Source organism: Pristis pectinata, chromosome 21 (assembly GCF_009764475.1).
Source record: "Pristis pectinata isolate sPriPec2 chromosome 21, sPriPec2.1.pri, whole genome shotgun sequence".
Lineage (NCBI taxonomy): Eukaryota > Metazoa > Chordata > Chondrichthyes > Rhinopristiformes > Pristidae > Pristis > Pristis pectinata.
In genome coordinates this window covers 17,421,780-17,446,654 of record NC_067425.1, presented here as the reverse complement: position 1 = coordinate 17,446,654, position 24,875 = coordinate 17,421,780, and the positions used below count along the sequence as shown (strand labels likewise).

At 40.6% G+C, this 24,875-nt stretch overlaps 1 protein-coding gene across 2 annotated transcripts in view; it reads right to left on the bottom strand.

The window, feature by feature from the left end:
• Positions 1-2,639: 2,639 nt before the first annotated feature.
• The window catches only part of rab34b (RAB34, member RAS oncogene family b), a 46,794-nt gene continuing 24,558 nt past the window's right edge, over positions 2,640-24,875 (bottom strand). For both annotated transcript variants that reach the window (XM_052035799.1, XM_052035798.1), the window contains exons 4-11: positions 22,935-23,000; positions 22,235-22,336; positions 19,173-19,237; positions 12,957-13,008; positions 11,057-11,138; positions 10,076-10,166; positions 7,825-7,932; positions 2,640-5,429 (exon numbers count right to left, since the gene is read on the bottom strand). In XM_052035799.1, the coding sequence (XP_051891759.1) occupies positions 5,362-5,429; positions 7,825-7,932; positions 10,076-10,166; positions 11,057-11,138; positions 12,957-13,008; positions 19,173-19,237; positions 22,235-22,336; positions 22,935-23,000 (634 nt within the window). In that variant the 3' untranslated portion in view covers positions 2,640-5,361. The remainder of the gene's footprint in view (positions 5,430-7,824; positions 7,933-10,075; positions 10,167-11,056; positions 11,139-12,956; positions 13,009-19,172; positions 19,238-22,234; positions 22,337-22,934; positions 23,001-24,875) is intronic.

The following is a 24,875-nucleotide window of genomic DNA, read 5'->3' as shown; positions in this document are numbered from 1 at the left end:
TAATGCACACAGAAAATGTGTTAAATGGTCCATTCTTTCTCAGGCTGGTGCTGAGGAGCCTGAGACACTGATCTCCCTGTAGGCAGGTTCCTTTGTTAATCTTTCATCATCATTGACCTACACACCCTTTGGGCCGACTTCCTCAGTTGTTGTAATTATCTCCTTGACCATCCTCACATCTTTTTTAGCCCCATCTGACTGCCTTCCCTCCACCTCCCAATAATATCTCCAGAAGCTCCTCCCAGTTACCTCCCTAGCAGCCCCACATCCACCTGTTCATCGCTCCAAGCTACCCCAGATCTCCTGTCCCTGGTGATCTAATATCATCTCTTCTGACCCCTGCCCCCCACTCCTGTCTTCCCTGCTTATCATCTCCCACCCAACCCCCTCAATCGACACCTCAACGTTATAGTGATGTCCACTCCTCACAATACAAGGAGAAAGCGTGAGTGTTTCTGTATGTAGGGTTTATTTTACCATATACAATGCCTTGGGCCTCATGCATTGGTATACTATTGGAATGAGGCCTTGTACAAAACTGGCGCACTTTTACTTACAGAATCACAGAAAGGTTTCAGCATGCAAAGAGGCAGTTGTCTCTTTTCATTAACAATGAACTAGTCCCACTTCCTCACCCTTTCCCAACAGCCCTGCATTTCTCTTCCTTTCAACGGCTTTTCCAATTGCCTTTTGAATGCCATTGTTGAATCTGTTGGCACTATTCCCCATCTGTGTGCTTTGGATTTTAATCACTCACACACTTTTGGTACTTTTGCTGACCACTTCATTCTTTGCTCTTTTCCTGTTCTGCTTCATTCTATCCCATATTTAGATATTATCTGAGAGTGCCTTGCAGCACGTGGAATGAAGTTTCACCTCTTGCTGATGGGTAAAGCTTGATTAATAAGGACCTCATGCCCTCTCCTAGTTTACTGCACCTGTCTCTAAACATCTAACAGTTTGCTCCCTGTACAGGTCTTGGGCTTCAATGTAGTTTCACACATGACACGATGACTCTTACGATGACAAAATGATCTTTATTACAAGAACATGTATCGTTCTACAGTAAAATGAAATTTCTAGTGAGCACAAAGCTACAGCCCTTAAAAAAAATTATGATCATAAAAATGAATACACAGAAAATGATACACCAACCATGGCAACCAATGGGACCTCCATCAACATGTGATACTCTGCACAATTGTCTTAGAAGTAACCATCACCCTTTTGTCCCAAAGTTCTCACTGCTTCATTCAAATCAGTTTTGGACTAATGTTCTTTAGTTTTCACCTGATGGGATTGAATGCCTAAATGTTACTCTCCTAATAATAGACAAATAAATCCAACTCCCGAATTCCAAATGCATATGCTTAAGATGTTATCCACTGCGACTTAATCTTGTTCCATCAATGGCACTTTTAAAACTAGTTGACTGAATTATCAGTAACTTTCTAAATTTTTGTACTTGCTGTTTTCATTTATTACTATCCTCTAAATGGATGAGAGTTGTATATCTGCCAGACTTAAATTTAAAAAAAAGTTATTGTGGATGTTGGTCCACTAAGAACTTGATTATTTTGATCTAAATTCCTTTGCTTACAAGTTTTCAGGGAAAGACTGTCCAGGTTACTTGAACAAAGCAACACCATTAGGTGGAGTTTGACTTTTGCAGGACTCAGGGGACTGAGTAGTTAGGGATCAGTGGCCCATTGTACAATCTGCCCAATGTTCCATTCTATTGAATTCAATGAAAATCACCTTGAAAGGGAGTAGTTTTCTCATCTTCCCAGGTTAAATATGCCCCCCTATAATTTCCATATGGATAAGGATTTAATACTTTGTTTACTAAAACAGAAATGAGTAAAGATAACTCCCTCTAGTCAATAAATTTATGATACATCAAGCAGTTTTTGTGTGCCATAGGTTCAATCATAAGAAATGCATTCTGTATAGAGTCAAGGTATACTTTCTTCTTAATGAAAGTTACAATGATAAATTTATTAATATTGATCAACCAAACTTTCCTTTAACTTTTCTCACAACACATCCCTCTCTGAGCCTTGCTCCAACATTTTATCTAGAGTTTGTTACTACATTTGTGGTACCATATCAGCAAACAAATTTTTTAGCACATCATCATGTTATCCCAAAGCATTTGACTATTTTAAGTGTAGTTAATCATTGCAGGCATTTTGGGTGAGGAATGATATTGGATGAAGAAGAACATTGGCCAGGTCACCCAGAGAACTATTGCAGCTGGGAAGAGCTCATTTTGGAAGGAAGGTGAAGGAAATGGATTGAAATACATAAAGTAGATTGGCATCAAAGTACTTCACAGATAGAAAGGACAAATGTAGTGTAATAAATGCAGGAAAAAGTCTAAAGGACAGTATTATCAAGTTATGATGCTGTTCAATTTGTGCACAGCTTTTCCTTCAAGCAATGTGGGTAGTTCATGTACAAGAAGTATTGAGCAAGCTTTCTTCGCACCAATCTAATGGTGAGGAACAGACCCCAGGTACTCCTGACCACCAACAGTGTTCACTACCAGCCACATGAAGAGGGAAGATGATGTAAAAGGATGCAGTTTTGTGGGAAGTGGAGTATAGTGGGGGGGGGGGGGGGGGAGGGGGGGGAAGGTGGTGGAGGGGGGAGTCACATAGACTGTGTCACATTGGCATTAGAAATACTTTGGAACATGAGGCAAACATGCGGGGGAACCCACATATTTTTCTGATGCTTCCTGCATTCTTGGAGGGTTAGACATTGAATGAAAACTGCCTCCTCTAACAATCCATCGAAGTACTTAATCACGAGCTGCCCTGCACCATTTATTGCCATAGCACTGACCTGCTAATAGCATAGATACAATAACTTTAAAGTTTAAAGGTAGGAAGCTGAAGAGAACAGGTTTAACCATGAAGACAAGTAAATCCAGGTTAAGCCTGATTAACGTATACTGAAAGAATACTCTGCTGGACTTGTTTTAACTAATAGTTCTTTCCATGAGTATGAATTTATTCTATATGCTTTATATGGGCAAACCACAGCCTGCACAACTTATATTTTAATTAAAGGCTCTTGCAGGTTGCAAAGATTAATGGACATTTCAATTTCTGCAGCGCTCATTTGCAGACAGCATTGTAAAACTCAACCAGCTGTTAGCTGAGGAATTATTTCTCACGTTGGAAGATCTGGCTGCATCGGACAAGATTGGTCATTTTTGGTTGGGCTAAGCTATTAAGGATTATGGAACCAAAGTGGGTGGGGGAAGAGTTAAGCTGCAGATCACTGCCCAAAGTTTGACAGAATGTGAAAACTGCATAAGACTTCAAGGTGGAATTGCCTTGAAATGTCCTCCCTCTGTTCAGGTGCTCTTAAACTTATACTGCCCAAAGTACCAGCTTCTGTTTCAGTGCATCCTTCAGGAAACAAATATTAAAAATTAAATTAATAACAGTTAGCCAAAGCAAAAAAAAATCATGGACTAAAGAGAGAAAGTGTACATTAATATCTCCAGAAAAGTGGCAAAACAAATACTGGTGATGCTGCTTCAGTCGGCGTGCTGCTTTTCATAGAATTATGAGAGTGAGAGAGACCACTATTCAAAAGAAAATAGGAAGCTTAGAGCTGATCTCCGAGAAGAAAAGAGTCTTTCCTGCAGTGCTGCTGCCTGCCCTAACCTGCTCCTTCAATCAATGGGGATCTAGACTCAGGGCATTTTCTAGCTCCCGAGGGGACAAGGCTCTCATGAGAAATGAATCCCTATGCCACTTCTTTTAAATGACTGCTCTACTCTGCAAAACCATCCCCTCTGTACCTTGAGAGAGACCCAGAAATCCTAGGTCATTGTCAAGGGGTAAAGGACCCATAACATTGGTGACCAGGAAGTACTACTCGAAGCACCTTAACTCTCAAGAAAAAATATATCCTTTTAGTGGACGAAAGAGTAATTTCACTTTATATTTCAGCTCAAACTTCATTTGTAAGTGAGTGTTGCAAAAGGCTATCTTAAACATATAAAAGGGAAAAGTAGTACCTTGTATTTATTTACCAATAACCCTACAGTTAAGTCATCTCAAAATTATTTACATTATGAATTGCATTGTATGGAATTGTGCTAATAGAATTAAGGATCATATTATGGTATTGGAAAACTTGTTAAAGATGTCCGAGAGGTGGCAACAGCATCTTTCTAACATGTAAACACAAAGAGGAGTGGAAATTTATCACTGATTGCATGTGCTAAATGCATTGTGTGTGTTCAATTAACACATGGTATAGTAGCATATGGGCATGGAATTTTACATCTGAAATTTGGTTCCATAGAAGTCAATGGACTGTCGATGTTAACAAGTCATACGTTTGACAAACAGAGGATGCATTTTGCTTCTATAACTCCCCACGTCAGTGCTGTGTACATACAGGCATCACGTGGCTTTGGTTCAAGTTGCAAGACTGGGAATACAGAGGACATTTGTTGTCACCAGAAGTCTTGCCCAGTTTTCACATTCTGTCAAACTTTGGGCAGTGATCTTAGTCTAGCACGTGAGGCTATTGGATCAACAGGGGTGGTAACTATAGGGAAAAAAAAATCAGGTGGGATACTGCTCAGACCCCAAGGCACCCACCCAACTTCCCATTCCTTAATGTAAATAGAAAGGAAATTAAATGGCTTCCTTCCAGAGCATATGCTATTAAGTAACTGTTTTTCCCATACTTGTGTCCCACATACAAAATCAGGAAAATCTACAGAAATGTAGGACAGTGACAGGACATTGTCCTTACTTTTGAAATTTCGGATCAGAGAGGTGGACTAAAAATATTTCCTCATTCGTATGTGCTAAACATACAAGGCAGTGATGTTGAAATCCACTCCCAAATTCCACTCTATTGACTTCAATGGAACCAAATTTCAGAAGTAAATTCCATGCCCATATGCCATGTGTTTAATGTGTGTGGCTAGGAATAAATCCCTATCCTGTAATGTCAAAGGATAATTATAACAGTTGAGTGAGTCAAAAAAAAACCTACAATGGTTTTCTTTCTGGTTCCAGCAACAACTTTAACCCAGTCATCATCAAAGTGTGTATTGAACATCATAATGTTACTTCTTCCACTGGCACAGATAGCGAGATGTGGGATTAACATAAATGGCAGTGGTTTAACAGCAATTATTTGGGAAAATTCTCAAGCAGGATTCCCTGCCGGATGCTCACTTTCCATCAGCTTTTAAATAAGTTTTCTTATTACGAAGGTGATCAGTGAGCAGTTGGTGCCAATATTTTGTTGGCGTGACAAATCTTTGGTTAAAGTAGGAATTATAGTGCAACAGGTAACCACTTATGTTGGCAGTGCGACTCACTGACAGCAGGTAGGCTTAGATTTCTTCCCATTTCTAAATAGGTTTTTATCATTATTGTTGATGCCTGTAAAGAAAGAAAAACAATTTTTCTTATTGTATGGTTTATAGTAACAATTAATTCAAAGGTATTTAATTTAGAAGGTACCAGAGTAGATATTTGTAAACTCTACAATTTGTACCCTAAACAGGCTTTCTCTGCCCCAGAGCCAAGGAAGTCTGGTTTGTCCAAACATGAAGTGATAACATAGAACGTAACAGCATAGTACAGGCCCTTCGGCCCACAATGTTGTGCTGACATTTTATCCTGCTCTACAATCTATCAATCCCTTCCGTCCCACACAACCCCCTATTTTTCTATCATTCATGTGTCTAAGAGTCTCTTAAATATCCCTAACATATCTGCTCCCACAACCTCTGCAGGCAATGCGTTCCACGCACCCACCACTCTGTGCAAAACAAATTACCCCTGACATCCCCCTTATAGCTTCCTCCAATCACCTTAAAATTATGTCCCCTTGTGTTAGCCATTGTCGCCCTGGGAAAAAGTCTCAAATGATAACTTGGGGTGTGTGTGCTCAATGCCACCTGGCATATTACCCAGATTAGCCCTACACTGAACACCAGACCGGATGCTTTAAGGAGTCAAATCAGGCCACGTGATGTAGGGCAGTACAAAAAAAGATGAAGACATGTGTCCTGACGCGAGATACCATCAACAGTGCTGGAATCACCGCTGTTCTCAGACAAAAGCCTCGGGACCCATTTGAGGTATGAACAGGTTTGAGTGAATGATGACTGCAGGGAGAGAGTGTTGGTTTATTCTTCACTTTATTATGCTGGCACTTTGGGTAGCACCACCTTCAGTGGGTTATTGAGCTTTTCTAGCTGCAACATTAGGCATAATGGTTCAATTTGGTTCCTTTCACCTTCATAGGAACTGGAATACAATTTTGTGGTATAAACCAGTGAATCATGCCCCATTACCTTGAACATACTGAAGCTCCCCGCCACTCTCATGTTCTGACTGCCAAATCAGCTGGCAGTTGCAATATTTACAGAAAATGGTGTCTGTTTGATTACTGCTAGGAAGTTAAAAGTATACATTTTTTGTTTCTTTCAGATAAATTCCATAAGAGCGAATTTTTATTCCGCATCTCAAAATTTTCAGGAGTGATTTGTAACCTCTGCAAGAGCAAACTTTTGTTACCCAAACTGCCATAACATGTGGGTCACCTGTACATATAATTTTAGAACAGGAATAAGATCTAAGTTAGAGCTCAGGCTGTGAAATTAAAAACAATCCCAACTGATGCCTGCTGGTTCCACACTCACTAGGATTTACTTTTTAAAATAGGTGTGATCTCCCTATCCCTGACTTAATGATCAGCATGCTATCCAACTTTACCGGTTGATAGCATGATTAGATGATCTGCTTCTCCCTCTGTTAAGTGCCACCATCTGCTCCAAGGTACAGAGAACATCCAATGACCCTGGAGAGTGGTGCAGCAGTTAGCTCTGTTGTTGCCATTTAGTTCCAGCAACCAATGTTCGATCCTGATCTCTGGTGCTGTCTTTGTGGAGTTCACACTTTCTCCCTACATGCTCCATTATCATTGCACATCCCAAAGACATGCTGGTGCATTAATTCACTACTGGTGTAGTGGATGGCAGGAGAATTGGATGGAATCAATGGGCATGTGAGAGAGAATAAATCAAGAGGAAATGGGGGATAACAGTGGGATTGCTCTGAGTACTGGCACAGACTCAGTGGGCTGACTTGCCTCCTTCTCTATTACGAGAAACTGACTGCCATTTTAATTTTCTAGTCTAGATGGCTTGTCTCACGTCCAATGATCTCGCAAGATCAGCAATTCATCATTTGGGGAACAATATCAACTCTTAAAATAACATCTCTTTGCATTGACTGCTTTCTGTTGTACATCAAACTGGGGTTGTTTTATCTACTAGATAAAACTCTTATCTACTAGATAGAGTAGAGAGGTATAGAGAGGGTAGATAGTCAGAGTCTTTTTCCCAGGGTAGAAATGTCAAATACTAGAGGACATGAATTTAAGATGAGAGGAGGAAAACTTAAGGGAGATGTGCAGGACAAGTTTTTTGTTTTACACACAAAGTGGTGGGTGCCTGGAACGGGCTGCCAGAATAGTGGTGGAAGCAGATACAACAGTGGCGTCTAAGAGGCTTTTAGATAGGCAAATGAATATGCAGGGAATGGAGGGATATGGATCATGTGCAGGCAGAAGGGATTTAGTTTAAATTTGGCATCATATTCGGCACAGACATGATGGGCCAAAGAGCCTGTCCCTGTGCTGTACTGTTCTATGTACAGGAGAGCAACATTTATTGTCCATCCCTTGCTCCTGCCATCTCTACTGATACGAACTGAAAATCTACCATTGAAAAGGAATGCTTCATGCTTAATTAATGGCTATACTCACGAACAACGTCACCAATCCTCCTTGGGCCAGTCTTTTCCAGCTCAGCCAATACATTGGCTTCAAAGGTCAAGGAGGCAACCCGGAAGAAGAACTCATTTACATTTTCTCCTATGGGCAATGAAGGAGAGTGTGTTAGCTTTCAAAAGAAGGGCCACGGCTTGTAAAAGTTCCTTGCTGTAACATTCTTCTAAATACAGCACCACAAGAATGTGCTGCCTTGTTGATGCCTTGGAGGAGCAGGAGACATATCCAATCACCGTGGCAGTATGCCAGTGGTTAAGGCCTGGCACTTAGACCAGGAGTGAAACAGAAAGATTAATCACAATTGGTGCTCAGATTGTAAGCTACTCAGAAGTTCAAGTGGAAGATACCCAAATGCAGATCACATGCCCAGTAGAGTTGGTAATAATGTGCAGCCACGGAGAGCCACAGGAATGGAAAATAGCAAAGCCTGCAGAAATATAAATGTGTTCACAATGCACTCAGACATATTACGTGACATGCACTTTAGATGCACATCACTAATTACTTGCGCCATAAAGTACAGCACCCTGTTGTTATTCTATAAAGATCCCAAAATCATTATAGATTCTTTAACAAAAATGCTGGCTTTGAAAGGGAACAGATAAGCATTAGGTCCACCTCACTTCAGCTTAAAAGGCTGACAGCACAAACTCTGATCAAGTAAACCGTTTACTTCAGGAATTTTGTCACTGCCATTTTAGACATGGGGCTGATTAGACATTTGGAGCTTAAAATGTTTGCAGAAAAATGGTTGAACAGTGCCACCTAATGGAATTGTTGAGTGGGTAATAAAATTGCACTTTTACAACTTAAAGTCACTGGGAATTCTCCTAATTGAATGCAATAACCGATGGAAACCTTGTTTTCATGATTCATCCAGAGCTCCCACTAAAATTTCAATAACTGTTTGGGAAAATCCTACTCAGAGAATTCTGGCGAGTCCTTTTGCTGTCGCAAGGTAACTTCAGGGAATTAAGAAGGGAAGATTGTACACAACACAGGGCTTGGGAGAAAGTTAGATGATGGAAAACCACTCCAAGAGGTATGAGATTTATGAAGAGAATTCTGCAATACAATTTTTGATGAAAATACCAACTCTGTTCAAACTGTAGAGGGTGAGAGAAGGAGTGCACAATATTTGTAGAATGAGAGCCAGGATATGGGGCTGGATGAGGTTCCGGTAGGGTTTGCAAACTAATTCAATTTTGCCACCAAACAAGTTACTTCCAAATCCCTCATTCACAGGCCACAACGCACCACACACTGGACATACCCATGCAATCACGCAGACACTCAAATGCCCGGGAACACATGAAGGAAATATTTGATACAATCTCCCTACAATTTTGAATCCATTTCTCAAAATTTGAAATTATGGCACTACCTCTACAGTTTTCCCAGTTTTCAATCTAAAACATGGTGAATACATTCCCAGCAGGGTTGGAACCCAAAACACAATATCTTATTCCATGTTCATTCTGAAATATGAGAAACTACTCATGGCAACAGAATGTTGTCAGTCTTTTATTTTCAGCATAAAAATCTATAACCTTGTTATTTTTAAATAAATGTATAAATAACAAAGTCATACTGAGAGATTAAAGCTGCCACAAAGATGATAAAGAGGAGGAATAGGTGTAGGCCATTCAACCTCTCGAGCCTGCTCTGCCGTTCAATGGGAACGGCTGATCAGTGACTATGGAAGACTTTTGACCTGGCATTAGAAAAGCAGACACACAAAAGACTACAGAATCTGGAGCGAAAAAAACCCAAACTGCTGGAGGAACTCTGGGTCAGGCAGCATCTGTGGATGGAAATGATCAGTCAACATTTCAGGTCAAGACCCTTCATCTGGAAATGTCGACTGTCCATTTCTCTCCACAGATGCTGCCTGACCTGCTGAGTTCCTCTAGCAGTTTGTTTTTTTGCAATAGAAAAGCATATTTAGAATCAGTTGACTCTTACACACTGCTCCTCACTTTAAATTCCATTAAATGTAAACATTGGGAGAGATTATAATATCCAGCAGATCTAATACCTCCCTAATTATATTATCGTTAGAAGCTCAGAACACCCCTTCGTCCAAACTAGGGAATGGTCCGCCCTTTACTATTGGCACCTCTTCATTCAGAATTTTATAGTTCTCTTCTATAAAGAGATGACCAACATCAGATTATGTGCTGATTATAGCTACTGTTTATTTAGGATGTAATAAAACTGTACTCACCTGTTAGGGAAGACACTGCCCAATATTCAGCTTTCATTTCCTTGGCAATTTTGATAGCATCTTTTTCTATCAGGTTGTACTGGGAAGCAGACTGTACAGAACAATGAATGATATACTGCGTAAATAGTAGAAGCAAAACAGACCTGAAGTTTGCTGTAGCACTCTCAGCTAAGGAGGAGTTGATTTTATCTCCCACATGGGTATGCTGCCTGGCAAGTGTTTGGACTCACTGGACAGTAGAGGAGTGGCTTGGCTGATTTCAAGAACTGGGCATCCACAGCACGTACCCTACACCAAAATCTCTTGATCAATAGGTCCAGGCGGTCTATAGAAATTGCTATTATAAAACTGCCCATAGTGGAGACCCACCAAAATATTTCCTAACACAATATGTAGGATGAATCCCAGTTGGGGGAAAGGTGAAGAGAGGTGTTGAGGGGGAACCAAGGGAAGGAGATGTATTTAAAGTGAGCATTTCTGATTCTCCTGACCCTGTGCACCCCTAGGAGCAATTCTGAAAAATTGTTTTAAATCAATAAAGTCAGGTAAACAGTCAGTCATAAATGTAAATTAATGAAAACAAAGTATAGACCAAAAACTGGAAGGAATATCTTCACATAAAAAGGAGTAAAACAGATCTACAAGTGCAATGGAAATGTGGAATTATCCCCCTGTAGCCTGCAAACATTGGGTTAAAACAGAGACTGAGACAGATAGAATTTGTTTTAGTTAAGGATATCAAGGCAGATAAATTAAATAGTGGAACAGAGCGGTAGAAAAGGTAGTAAGGGGCGTTGAGGGAAATGTTTTTTGAAGCTATCCTCTGGAACTTGTTGACATCAATGGCTTCTCCTTTGTCCCGTGATTCTGGAGCACATGAAATCCTAATATTTGAAATTTAACTGTTGCAGTGTTTGAATTAAAATATAACAACCCTTCGACATTTTCATAAATTGCTTACTAGAATTGGTTGGTACTTACACTAAGATCCTTCTTTGTCCCAACTAAAAACAACAGTACAGAGGCAGGGTCGTTTTCTTTGAGAGCATCTTTTAACCATTGTCTAAGGACAAAAAAGTACAAAAACATGTATTAAGAGGATACAGGAGAAAATGGAGAAGAAAATCACAATGTTTTAATTCCAAAGCTGATCTTATGTTCAGAACACTAATTTAATACATAGAAACATTTGTTAGGTTTGTTATTTATGCACAACATCAACATTCTACGCTGAAACAAAGTTCTATCAAAAATTGCTTACCTGTTGCACGTATTTTATCAAGACGCTGCAAAGAGCAATGAAAGTATTGGGGAAATGAAAAGTTGTTGCAGAGATGATGCACAAGTTACCAAAGGAAGCCCCATTGCTACATTGGCAAATAATCCAACTCCAAACCACAGAAGTGCCAGGGTACAATTTCTGTGCCCCAGTAAACATAGTAGACATCTTTGGGAACTTCTAGGATCATGGTCCTGTCTCCCATCAGATTTTAACTAAGCATTTGGCCTCAGAATTACTTCAACATTGAGGATGCAACATGCATGTCAGATTAGAAGACCTGGTTGAAGTAAATGTACCTTCTGGGCCACTTTCAAAAGCTAAAATATGGCCTCCCCTATTCAACTTTTGCTCCATTAGAATCTGCACAGACCCAGATGCAAAATAAAAACGTTCTCACTCAGATACCCATAAATGTATAGAAAACACTAATGGCCATTGGCAACTTTTGCAGATAGATGTACCTTGGGGAAGCACACACCTTCTATGTACACCTGTCCACAGATGGAGGAGGAATCCAACGCCAAATGAGATAGGCAGTGCAAGAAAGCAGGGTGTGGTGGGGCCAGAACCCACAACCCCTGACTCCACCCCTCACAGAGCTGTCTGACTCCAACCGAAGGTGTTTGTGTAGCCTTTCAAACACTTTCGTCTTTGGAACAGTGTCCAACTCAGGAAGTGGTTTCATTGTCACACACTGGGCAGAAGTGGAAGAGATTTGCAATCTAACTACTCTGGTGCTTGAAAAGCAGATTCTTGCCTTGTTGACAACAGCAGATGCAAAAAAATTAGGAAACTTTTGCAATGGGAGTGAATCTGCCTTATGTTGGACTACTCAACTCAACCCCATCTCTCACGGATGCTCAGTTCTCTTTCTAGCAAATTTGAAGAATTCTCAGTACATAGCATACCCTAAGGGACCTAACCCTGTGTAGCTGCCACCTGTAAGACATAGTTGAGGATAGGAGGGGACTTGGTTGCCTGGTACACACTTGCCTTATTAATAAAGTTGTGTTAAAATAAGTTACAGTTGCAATGTTTCATTGCTCACTTCCCTTACCTGGTGTTAACACTTTTGTCCCTGGCTTTTGAGAGGGGCACCATCAAAAACGAAAGAAACTTTCATAGATTAGAGACTCTCATAGGGCCAGAACCCTTTATTGTAAATGAAGTACTATTGAAGTGCAGTCATTATTGTACCATTCCATTATTAAAAGAGCATGTTGGGGTCTTAAAGCTTTACCAATCTTGACCTTGTTCCCTGTGGAGAAGCTCCAAGCTGTTTGTGCCATACAACAGCCTACTGGGCTGCTGGATATTTGGAATTCTATTCCCCTTTGTAGCACTAAATGTACACTGGACATCGCTTACAAAATTTGGTTCCATTATCTTCATTAGGAACTTCAGAAGGATCGTATATTTGTGGGTAGAACAGTGGAGCTTATCGCTGTTATTACTTATTCCTTATCACTGAATTTGGGGAGCTGCAGTTATCACAAATCCAACAATTCAACAGTGGAAAGTAAACATACCAGAAACAAAAAGATTGTTTTGAAGGTTTCTATTCATAATGGCAGCATTAAGCCTCATTTTGCTACTTACTTTACATGATCCAGAGATGCTATGTCAGTAACATCAAACACGATTATTATTGCTGAAAAAAAGATCGCATTATTACTGTTATTTTAACTAACAGGAAATGGAACAGTGAGCTAAATACATTCAACTGAAAGGCAAAAACTAAATGTTAGAAAATATAGCTAGCTGAGAAAAATGATCCAACTAAAAGAACAATAATTAGCATTTATATTGCACCTTTCACATTCCTTTCAGGATACACAAAAGAGCTTTATGGTCAATGGAAAGTAGCCACTGTTGTAATGCAAGAAAAAAATGGTAGTCAATGTGCTCACACCAAACTCTGCCCATTAACTAACTATGACCAGATAAACTATTTTTTTTAAAGGAAGGCTGATTTAAGGATAAATGTTGGGCCAGGTCACCAGAGATAATTGCCCTGCAGCACACAGCCATGGAATCCCTGGAAGGTATTGATTTATCACCTTGTCCCAAAGATGACTGACAGATACGTTCTGAGCAGCAGTGTTCCTCACTTCTCACAATAATGCACAGGACTGGCGTGTGGGTGGCTCCTTGTTAAATGAATGCTCCAGACTGCAGTCTTAGGTGACTTTGGTCTTTGCTAGGAGCATCAGTAACTTGCCTTTGAACACACTGAATTTCTTTTCCTTAAGTTCAAAGCCTGAAGATTTAACCATGCCTTACCCACATCCAGGAGAAATTGAACCTACTTTCTAACTCTCCAACTGGTAGATTTCCATCATGTTTCTAATAGAGACAAATCCTCCATCTTTCTTCTCCATCATCGTAACCTCATCACTGTTACAGAATTGCTTAGTTACAAAATAAAAGCAAAACTTAAAATTGCATCAGATACCTGAGTTTATATTCTAGAAGAAAGGTATAAGTGAACTGTGCCCTGTTTCACTGCCACAAGACACGCATATCCTTACCACAGGTTATTTCCCAGCCCAAGACCACCAATTATACAATCGCAAAACAAAAGTGTGAAGTTAAACAGAATTCCAGGTCTGGGAGTATCTGTTACTCTGTATTCTTGCCAAAGATGCTGCCTAACCTGCTGAGTATTTCCAGCTGTTTCTGTTTTATTTCAGGAATTATCTGTTTGGAAAGACTTAATTCCTTCAGCTTCTTGTTATTCACACATTATTAAAACTTCCTCATGACATACAAAGAAGTCACTTTGGCCAAGTTCAAAGCAATCCCAATACCTTATTAACTTTCCCTGAAACCTATTCTCTCCACACACCCATCAACAACCCCCAAAGTCTACCACTGACCTACACACCACAGGCAACTTATTGTGACAAAGTAACTCACCAACCTACACACCTTTGGGCTGCGAGGGGAAATTGGAGCACTTGGAGGAAACCCACATGTTCGCAGAGAAAACATGCGACCTCCACCCAACTGTAACAGAGGTCAGGATTAAACCTGGGTCACTGGAGGCAGATCCAACTCCCCTTCTCTGACAGGGTGGCACCTGGTAATGCAACTCTATGACCGGCTCTCAGCAACAAAGACAGCACTAGTATTTAATTTTCTCTACCCCATGACAAAGAGCCCAGATGAGACTGATAAATTGCCAACAGCTGTCAATCATTTCCCCACCACATGATGGTGCTGAATGTTCTATTTTTGTGAATAAGGATGTGCATTTCTTTAGTCCCTCTCGTGCTTTAAAGTGGTTTACAGCCAGCAATGAATGGACTTTTGAAGTGTAATTGCTTATGGAAGGAATGCCACTGTCAACCTGTGCACAGCAAGTTCCCAAAAACATCAATATATTAATGATTGGATAACCAAAGAAAAATAAAGACCAGGACATCAGAGATAAATACTCTTTTTCAAAATAGCACCATGGCGTACTTTAGAACATAGAAAACCTACAGCACAATTCAGGCCCTATGGCTCACAAAGCTGTGCCGAACATGTCCCTACCTTAGAGATTACTAGGCTTACCCATAGCCCTCTATTTTTCTAAGCTCCATGTACCTATCCAAAAATCTCTTAGAAGACCCTATTGTATCCGCCTCCACCAACGTTGCTGGCAGCCCATTCCATGCACTCACCATTCTGAGTAAAAAAAAACTTACCCCTGACATCTCCTCTGTACCTACTCCCCAGCACCTTAAACCTGTGTCCTCTTGTGGAAACCATTTCAGCCCTGGGAAAAAGCCTCTGACTATCCACACGATCAATGCCTCTCATCATCTTATACACCTCTATCAGGTCCCCCCTCATCCTCCATCGCTCCAAGGAGAAAAGGCCGAGTTCACTCAACCTATTTTCATAAGCATGCTCCCCAATCCAGGCAGTATCCTTGTAAATCTCCTCTGCACCCTTTCTATGGCTTCCACATCCTTCTTGTAGTGAGGTGACCAAAACTGAGCACAGTACTCCAAGTGGGGTCTGACCAGCGTCCCATGTAGCTGCAACATTACCTCTCTGCTCCTAAATTCAATTCCACGATTGATGAAGGACAATACACTGTATGCCTTCTTAACCTTTGGCATCTTAACCTTCTTAACCTCACATCTTTGGCATGTGGGAGGAAACCCATTCGGTCACAAGGAGAACATGCAAATTCCACACAGAGAGCGCTGGAGGGTGAAGCAGCAGCACTAACCACTGTACCACCATGCCACCCTTAATGCAATCTTCACATGTTAGGGCTGCTAAATCTACCTGCTGATCCTTCCCCGCCATGATCACATGATGACAGGCCAAAGATTAGGTAATGGACGATGTAGGATGAGGAGCAACAAACTACAGCCACTTGAATGAGCAAATAGGATGTAGATGGTGTCGGGAGGGAGGCAGGATGAGAGCAGAAGTATGAGAAACAGAGGAGATGCGAGAGCGGGCTCCATCAACCACAGCAGAAGGGAAGCCACGCTTCCTGAAAGAGGACATTTCAGATGTCCTGGAACAGAAAGCCTCACCTGGCAGCAGATGTGGCGGAGACAGAGAAACTGTGAGAAAGGAATGTCTGGAGGGAGGTGGGATGAGAGCAGAAGTATGAGAAACTGAGGAGATGCGAGAGCAAATAGGGCTTCATGTTGTATTCACACTTAGGGTGCTCCAGACATCAAGCCTGGGTTCAGACCATTAGGGACTGCACTGGTGATTCAGGAACTGTCAAAGGCTTGGCCAAAAAGGAAAGCATCTTCTAGGTTTAGGTTGTTGCATTCTGTGTGACGTTAGTACGGGGCTGTTGCTTTGTGATCTGCCTTGCTTCAAGTTGGCCCTTTCTTACTCTCTTAACAGCATTATGGATGTGTTGAATGATCAGTACCAGAATCTGTTGAAAGGCAGCCTCCTAGCTCCCAGATGTGCATTACCCATTCCAGTCGACAAACCTTCTACAGCTCTTTCATCCACGTGATTGGCCCTGATTTTTCAATTGCAATGGCAGTGAATGGATGGGTGTTACCCATTATTGCTCCATGCAGCTGAAAACTACTTCAGGTTTTTCATGTACAGTGGCATGCAAAAGTTTGGGCACCCCAGTCAAAATTTCTGTTACTGTGAACAGCTAAGCGAGTAAAAGATGACCTGATTTCCAAAGGGCATAAGGTTAAAGATGACACATTTCCTTAATATTTTAAGCAAGATTACTTTTTTATTTCCATCTTTTACAGTTCCAAAATAACAAAGAAGGCAAAAGGCCCGAAGCAAAAGTTTGGGCACCCTGCATGGTCAGTACTTAGTAACACCCCCTTTGGCAAGTATCACTGCTTGTAAATGCTTTCTGTAACCAGCTAAGAGTCTTTCAATTCTGGTTTGGGGGATTTTTGCCCATTCTTCCTTGCAAAAGGCTTCTAGTTCTGTGAGATTCTTGGGCCGTCTTGCATGCACTTCTCGAGGTCAATCCACAGATTTTCGATGATGTTTAGGTGGGGGGACCGTGAGGGCCGTGGGAAAACCTTCAGCTTGTGCCTCTTGAGGTAGTCCATTGTGGATTTTGTGGTGTGGTTAGGATTGTTATCCTGTTGTAGAAGCCATCCTCTTTTCATCTTTGGCTTTTTTTTAAACAGACGGTGTGATGTTTGCTTCCAGAATTTGCTGGTATTTAATTGAATTCATTCTTCCCTCTACCAGCGAAATGTTTCCCGTGCCACTGGCTGCAACACAAGCCCAAAGCATGATCGATCCACCCTCGTGCTTAACAGTTGGAGAGGTGTTCTTTTCATGAAATTCTGCGCCCTTTTTTCTCCAAACTTTCCTGCGTCCTCACCACAAAATTCACTGTCAGAAGTTTGCAAAGGAACATCTAAACAAGCCTGATGCATTTTGGAAATTAGTCCTGTAGACTGATGAAGTTAAAATAGAACTTTTTGGCCGCAATGACCAAAGGTATGTTTGGAGAAAAAAGGGTGCAGAATTTCACAAAAAGAACACCTCTCCAACTGTTAAGCACAGGGGTGGATCGATCATGCTTTGGGTTTGTGTTGCAGCCAGTGGCACGGGGAACATTTCACTGGTGGAGGGAAGAATGAATTCAATTAAGTACCAGCAAATTCTGGTAGCAAACATCACACCGTCTGTAAAAAAACAAAAGGCAAAGGTGAAAAGAGGATGGCTTCTACAACTGGATAACGATCCGAAACACACCTCAAAATCCACAATGGACTACCTCAAGAGGCACAAGCTGAAGGTTTTGCCATGGCCCTCACAGTCCCCTGACCTAAACATCATCGAAAATCTGTGGATAGACCTCAAAAGAGCAGTGCATGCAAGATGGCCGAAGAATCTCAGAGAACTAGAAGCCTTTTGCAAGGAAGAATGGGCGAAAATCCCCCAAACTAGAATTGAAAGACTCTTAGCTGGCTACAGAAAGCATTTACAAGCTGTGATACTTGCCAAAGGGGGTGTTACTAAGTACTGACCATGCAGGGTGCCCAAACTTTTGCTTTGGGCCCTTTTCCTTTTTTGTTATTTTGGAACTGTAAAAGATCGAAATAAAAAAGTAACCTTGCTTAAAATATTAAAGGAATGTGTCACCTTTAACTTTGCGCCTTTCGGAAATCAGGTCATCATTTACTCGCTTAGCTATTCACAGTAAAAGAAATTTTGACCAGAAGTGCCCAAACTTTTGCATGCCACTGTATGTACAACTTAACACAAATCACAAAGTTGCTGTCAGTGATACAATGCAGCACTCTCCTGTGCAATCATGCTAAAACTCACTTGAACCAGTGTGAATGCAAGATATATACTGACTCCAAAGTAAAATATATTTAATAACTTAATGCCCAAGTGAGTTTTAATGGTAGACTAAGCCACAATTGTTAGCAAACTTCCCGTCAAAAAAAAATTGTGTATTGGATTTCCTTAAATGAATATAATGAAATGCAAGGAATTGTATTATTTTTAGATTATCCAGTCTCTTTCACTCCATATAATATGCTAAAAATGTCATTAATATTGCTTCCTATTTATCTGCCTGTAAGAATTCTTTCTTGTGATTGGCTGCTCATCCAGCTTGATAACATCATGGATAATGGACACCAGCAGCAGGTATTGGACAAAGGAAAGTGCATGCCTCAGAGGTCACAAGGTCTTTGTCAGGTACTTTTTCCTGAGAGCAGTGGGAAGCATCACTGCTTCACCACCAATTGCAAATTCTGCAGAGGATTTCACTTCTCCTGTGTTGGGCTTGCTGGGGTGGGATGGGGGTGCTGGGAAGTCTAACAAGACAACAGGTTGGAGGATGGGGGAATGGTGGGGACTCATTCTCCATCAAACACAGGTTCAGGTTTGTGGGAAGTGTTAAGTCTGCTGGGTTCTCTGTGCTCCCTGATTGAATACAAACACAAACTCAGATTATGTGTCACAACTAAAAATACTTGTATTTGTACAGTCTCTAGTTGTGTTGGAATACCTCAAGGTACCTGATAAAATGGATTACTTGGAAGTCCAATGACTACTAATGTTACATCAATAAATGTATCGTTCCAACAGAAAATGAGATGAATGACATTTCTTTGATGCCCTTGGGGATCCCACTCTCTTCAGCAAATAGTGCGAAAGGATCTTTTATAAATCAGCTGAAAATCTCATCAGATAAGGCAGAAGCAACCAGTAAACCTGTACCCCCTTAGCACAGTTCTAGGCATGCATTATAGGCTTCTTGAGTGAACCTTTTGGCCTAGGTCAAATCTGATAAAACTACATTTCACAATATCAGATACTATTGAAAATAAAATATACCTTGGGCACCTCTGTAGTACGTTGATGCGATACACTTGAATCTCTCCTGACCTGCCGTGTCCCATCTATTAGAGAATGTATAGAGACGTTTAGATTTATTTCAGTGTAACAGATACTGCAAAATTCACCTGCATCTAAATGTACCTTTGTATTATCATAATTCTATTATTTGTATCTAACTATTTGATCTGCTATGGCAGTTTTCACACCTTAGTCTCCATGTTTTTTTTATCAATCTGGTTCTGTCTCAACAAGGAATTGGGCACAAATCTTCCCCCTCCCCCCTTTGTTCTCCCTATGTGCGTTCCACTTGCTCATGCTTTACCTTACTTGGCATGCGTCCTTTATACTTTCTTTTTGTTATCTGTACCTCCAAGTCAACAGCAGTTCAGTGATGAAAAATAAAGGATGAATTACTCTTAAGGAACCTACTGGTATTATTGTCCCTGGGAACATAGAAAAGGGAGCTACTATTCCAATCTTGGAGCATGTTCCATCTCTTAATTAGATTTTGACCATATACCTTTTCTTGACAAACTGAAATTCACCAAAATCTAGGATAAAGTCAGTAATCCTTTATGCCAACCAAAACTCAATGAACAAAAGTCATAGAATTAGCATTCTAACCTTATCTGCAACACGTACTCTGTCAAACGGGCCTCACAAGCCATTAAATTTCTTCAGTAATGTAGTTTTGGCTACATTATCTCATTTCAAATCTGGTATGCCTGCGACAGTAAGACAGGCTTTAGCAAATCTACATCTACCTGGCCTTAATACACTTACCCTAATCACATACCTAAATAACCTTTACTGTTCCACCATTCTCGGTCTGACTGAGGAGTAAGAGCTCTACAAAAGCATGTCACATATAAATAATATTCCCAGTGAAAGAGTCATCCAGTCATTCCTGAGGCAAATACTTGGAAGAGCATGGACTGAAGAAGAGGCATAATGGAGCCACTTCAATTCCAGCTTGCGTGAGAAAAAGGGCAGAACATTCAGTACCGCAGTCTTGATATAGGTCAGACAATGGTGTTCTTCATGAGGGCCATAGCTTCACACCTTGCCCTCAGGTCAGTGCCTCTCTGCCTAGATGTGCTGCAGTTTGAATGCTATTCTGGCAATAGGTGAACTCACTCTAAACTGAAACCTCTGCACAAACATTCACAACCATGTTCAACACTGGAACTGCACATCCAATCTAACTGCTGCTACGCCACAACCATCAGAGCAACTGAGAGCAATTTTGGAGGGAAGAAGTAAAATATGTATTTCTGTCTGGTAAGTTCTGTTCCTTTAACCCTCCTTGGAAAAAAGTTTCTTTTTTCTTTCCAACACCTGTTAGATTGTTATTTTACCTTTGCCTTTCACCTGACAGTATGACCTCTCATTGCCAAAATTAGAGTCTCTCTTTGGCTTTTTTCAGGGTCCTTACAAGACCAGTACACTAAAAACTTATCCTCCAGATAGGGGCTAGCTAAAACCGTGAAAGTACATCTGTGGTGTAGATACCCGTCACCTCAGTGTTAAAGTATAAAGGGCCAGAATCTTATATCTTGCCAAATCTACACAGGAGTATTGGTTCATATATCTATTATATATAGTTTTTAAAGCGTGTTCCTGTACACTATTGCAATCAGACCTACCCTGTTACTTCAGATCATTTCCAGAATTGCATTATTGCTTTTTCTTTTGCTAGCAATTAGTTACAAAGAAGATGCTAGATTGCTCCAGTCCAAAAACTGAAAGCCTTTTATGCAGATTACCAGCATGCTACTCAACCTCAAATTCATTAAAGTTGAACCCAATCTTGCTTTCAAAGCAAGGCATTTCCTGCTTGATAGCTGGAGACCAGTCAAGGGTCAATAGATCAAAGGTTCATTGATCTGTCATCAATTGCTATTAATCAGAGATCACAGAAAATCAGTGAGGAATTGTGATATTGGTCATGATTTACTGAATACTCATTTATGGTTACTGAATATCAAGCAGAGGTCAATTTGTACTGAGCATGGGTCATTGAGCACCAATGAACAGGCCACTATCTCTTGATCAGGGGTCATTAAATATCAATCAGCATCAATAAATATTGATCAGGAATTACTAATAATGATCAAAGACTATTGAATACTAATCGGAGACAAGATACTCCAGATACAGGAACCTGGAGCAACACATAAAAAGCACTGGAGGAATTCAGCAGGTCAGACAGCATCTATGGAGGGAAATGGACAGTCATGATGCTTCATCTGGATGGAAAGATAGAGGAGAGATAGCCAGTATAAAAAGGTGGGGTGGAGCAAGAGCTGGCAGGCAATAGGTGGATCCAAGTGAGAGGGGTGATAGGCAAATGGAGGAGGTCTGGGAGTGGGAATGGTGTCAGAAGCTGGGAGGTGACAGAGTGAATGCTAATTAATGTATTAAATGGACTCCATTTGAGTGCATGAAGGTTGAAATCCAAGCAGATCCAACCTGTCTGGGTACATTCTGTTGATCACTGGGATTGGAAACCATTAAGTGGTAGTGTGTCTCCTTGTCCTACCTCTAGCAAGTAATACATCCCTCTGGTTACTGACTTTCCTGTAAGTGAACATATTTCTTCCACTGTGCTTTATCAAAACCCTTCATAATTTTGAACACCTCCATTATATCTTCCCTTAAACTTCTAAAGGACAGAAATCACACCTTGTCTTGTTTCTCCACATCATTGGAATCTAACATCACTTATCATCCAGGTCAATTGCCTTTACACCCTTTCCCTCATTTCCCATTGTGCAGTGCCTACCTTCATTGCTTTTGTACTTTATGCCTCTACATGAGGCCAATAATCCCATATGCCTTTTTTTAAACAGGCTTTTCAATTTTGTCTCATCATCTTCAATGATCGGTGTAAGTATAACCCCAAGTGTGTCTGTTCCAGTACCAGACAGTACAGTATAGTACAATTATATTTCCTCTCTCCAACCGTCTTTCCAAAATGCATTATTTCGTATGTCTCTATATCAAATTTTGTCTATTCTGTAAATATCTGCATTTGACAGGTTCAGCCACATACGTACAATTGCAAACTGAAGGGGACTCCTAGTACTTCAAACCGTTCCATCTCAAAATCCACTCCGATAGTAGCTTTGTAATTCTTGTCAAAGACATCCTTGCAGAAACTGAAGAGAATGTAGAGAAATTAAAGAAATATGAAATACACATCACCTTATCAATACATAGCCGCTGTGGTTGTTACTAGCCCAGCAATTCAGAAACATTAGCAAAGGTCCCACCACAGCAGATGGATAATTAATTAGTTGTTAATTAAGTTGTACAGATTTTTTTTTTGGAAAAACATTTGGAGTATTAATACAATTAACATTTTATTTCAGATTTCCAGAGTCTGCAGTTTTTCTGATTTTCAACTATATTATTAAGAATGATCATGAAACTACAGGATTATTGTAAAAACCCAGCTTCTTCATTAAAGTCCTTCAGGGAAAGAAATCTGCCATCCTTAATGGTCTGAACAAAATGTGAGACCAAATCCACAGCAATGCAAGTGACTTTGAATGCCCTGTGTGGCCCAGGAGCCATGTATGGATGGTGAATCAGTGCTGGCCCCACCAGTGATAACCACATCCTGAAAATGAATTTTTAAAACAGCTGTTCTACTTTAGGCTAGTTCTTCTGCTAATGCATTTTCAGCCAGTATTTATTTCAGCTAGTTATGTTACATAACTAGGTGTGGGTCCATTTTAGCCTATCCATACTCACCGGTTGATTAAACATGTTTTTCCCACTGACAGGTCCCCAACCACAATAATCTTGGAAATCTTCAACCTAAAATAAAAATACATTTATTTTAGAGACCTTAAAAAGAACTACAGAAAATTGCATGTATGACTTAGATTTATATTTGACAAAAGCTGATCTCCTCCTGTAGGGAGTCCAGTGATATTTAAAACAGCCATGTTATTGCATTTGTATGAAATTTCACTGCCCATTGTTTTAACTGAGGAGCTGCTCAATTTCATTTTAAGGGAATAAGGTCTTTATGAAATTAGTAGACAAGACAACCTCTTGTGGATATACATTTGTCCATTAATAATACAGTACGATTTGACCTATTTTTGTCCCATATCCTCTAGCTTGGAGAAAATAGCTCCAGTTCTTTACAGCTGAATGACCAGTTGAATGAATGGGGGTAACCCCAGGCCACTTAACTGTCCTATTTCATTAGTCTGCACGTAAATGTTGTGTTATATTTGTAAATACCATTAAACCCAAAAGGTCTTTATTTGCTCCATCTGTGTGAGCACTTGGATCCCATATGATGGTATGGCCGAGAATTGGCCTTGTGGGGTCACTGTGGACCAGAATTAGTTTGAAAGAGTAAAGCATCTGATAGTTACAAAATTTCTTAAGTCCTTAGTCCCAACACAACGCTCCTTTTCTCCTAACAGCTTGCAGTTCTCAGTCCTAACATGATTGCAGAGATAATATTAATGCAGTGAATGTTCAAATAGAAATAAGGGCACACTGAAAGAGAGCATCTGGTTGAATGATCTCTTCCTACAATTTCAAGCTCCTTTTCCATGGAGGCATTCCCCACTCCCCATTTCCACTACAAACCGCCTAACTACATGAAAATTGGTGAATCATTTGTAATCAAATTCCACAGCTCTGGTATTGGTATTGGTTTATTATTGTCACTTGTACCAAGGTACAGTGAAAAGCTCATCTTACAAACCGATTGTACAGGTCAATTCATTACACAGTGCAGTTACATTGAGTTAGTACAGAGTGCATTAATGTAGTACAGGTAAAAACAATAACAGTACAGAGTAAAGTGTCACAGCTCCAGAGAAAGTGCAGTGCAATAAGGTGCAAGGTCACAACAAGGTAGATCGTGAGGTCATAGTCCATCTCATTGTATAAGGGAACCATTCAATAGTCTTATCACAGTGGCGTAGAAGCTGTCCTTAAGTCTGGTGGTACGTGCCCTCAGGCTCCTGTATCTTCTACTCGATGGAAGAGGAGAGAAGAGAGAATGTCCTGGGTGGGTGGGGTCTTTGATTATGCTGGCTGCTTCACCAAGACAACGAGAGGTAAAGGCAGAGTCCAAGGAGGGGAGGCTGGTGTCCATGATGTGCTGGGCTGTGTCCACAACGCTCTGCAGCTTCTTGCGGTCCTGGGCAGAGCAGTTGCGGTACCAAGCCGTGATACATCCAGATAGGATGCTTTCTATGGTGCATCGGTAAAAGTTGGTGAGAGTCAAAGGGGACAAACCAAATTTCTTTAGCCTCCTGAGGAAGTAGAGGTGCTGGTGAGCTTTCTTGGCCGTGGTTCTGACCAGGATAGATAGTGGTTTGGAAAGTGGAAAGATTTGCACTGATGCAATAACTTGTGCTCTTCTGGGGATAAGAAAAAATTAAGGAAGCTTCATTCTACATCTGGAATGTGCTGTGCTTGATCTGGAAGTGTTTAACATTGACTCTGCATGAGTTGCCAAAAGCAAGGAAATCCTAATATCTGAAGCTTTAACAGCACTGAGTTATTTCCTTCAATAACATTTTCGATAAAAGTAGGGAAAATACAAATATTGTACACTTTGCATTGATACAGGTGTACAGTCAGTACAATCCCACAGAGTGTTACTGGTTGCTAGTACTTTGCACCAGTTAGACTTAAAAATATTTCCTGGATAGTTGAAAC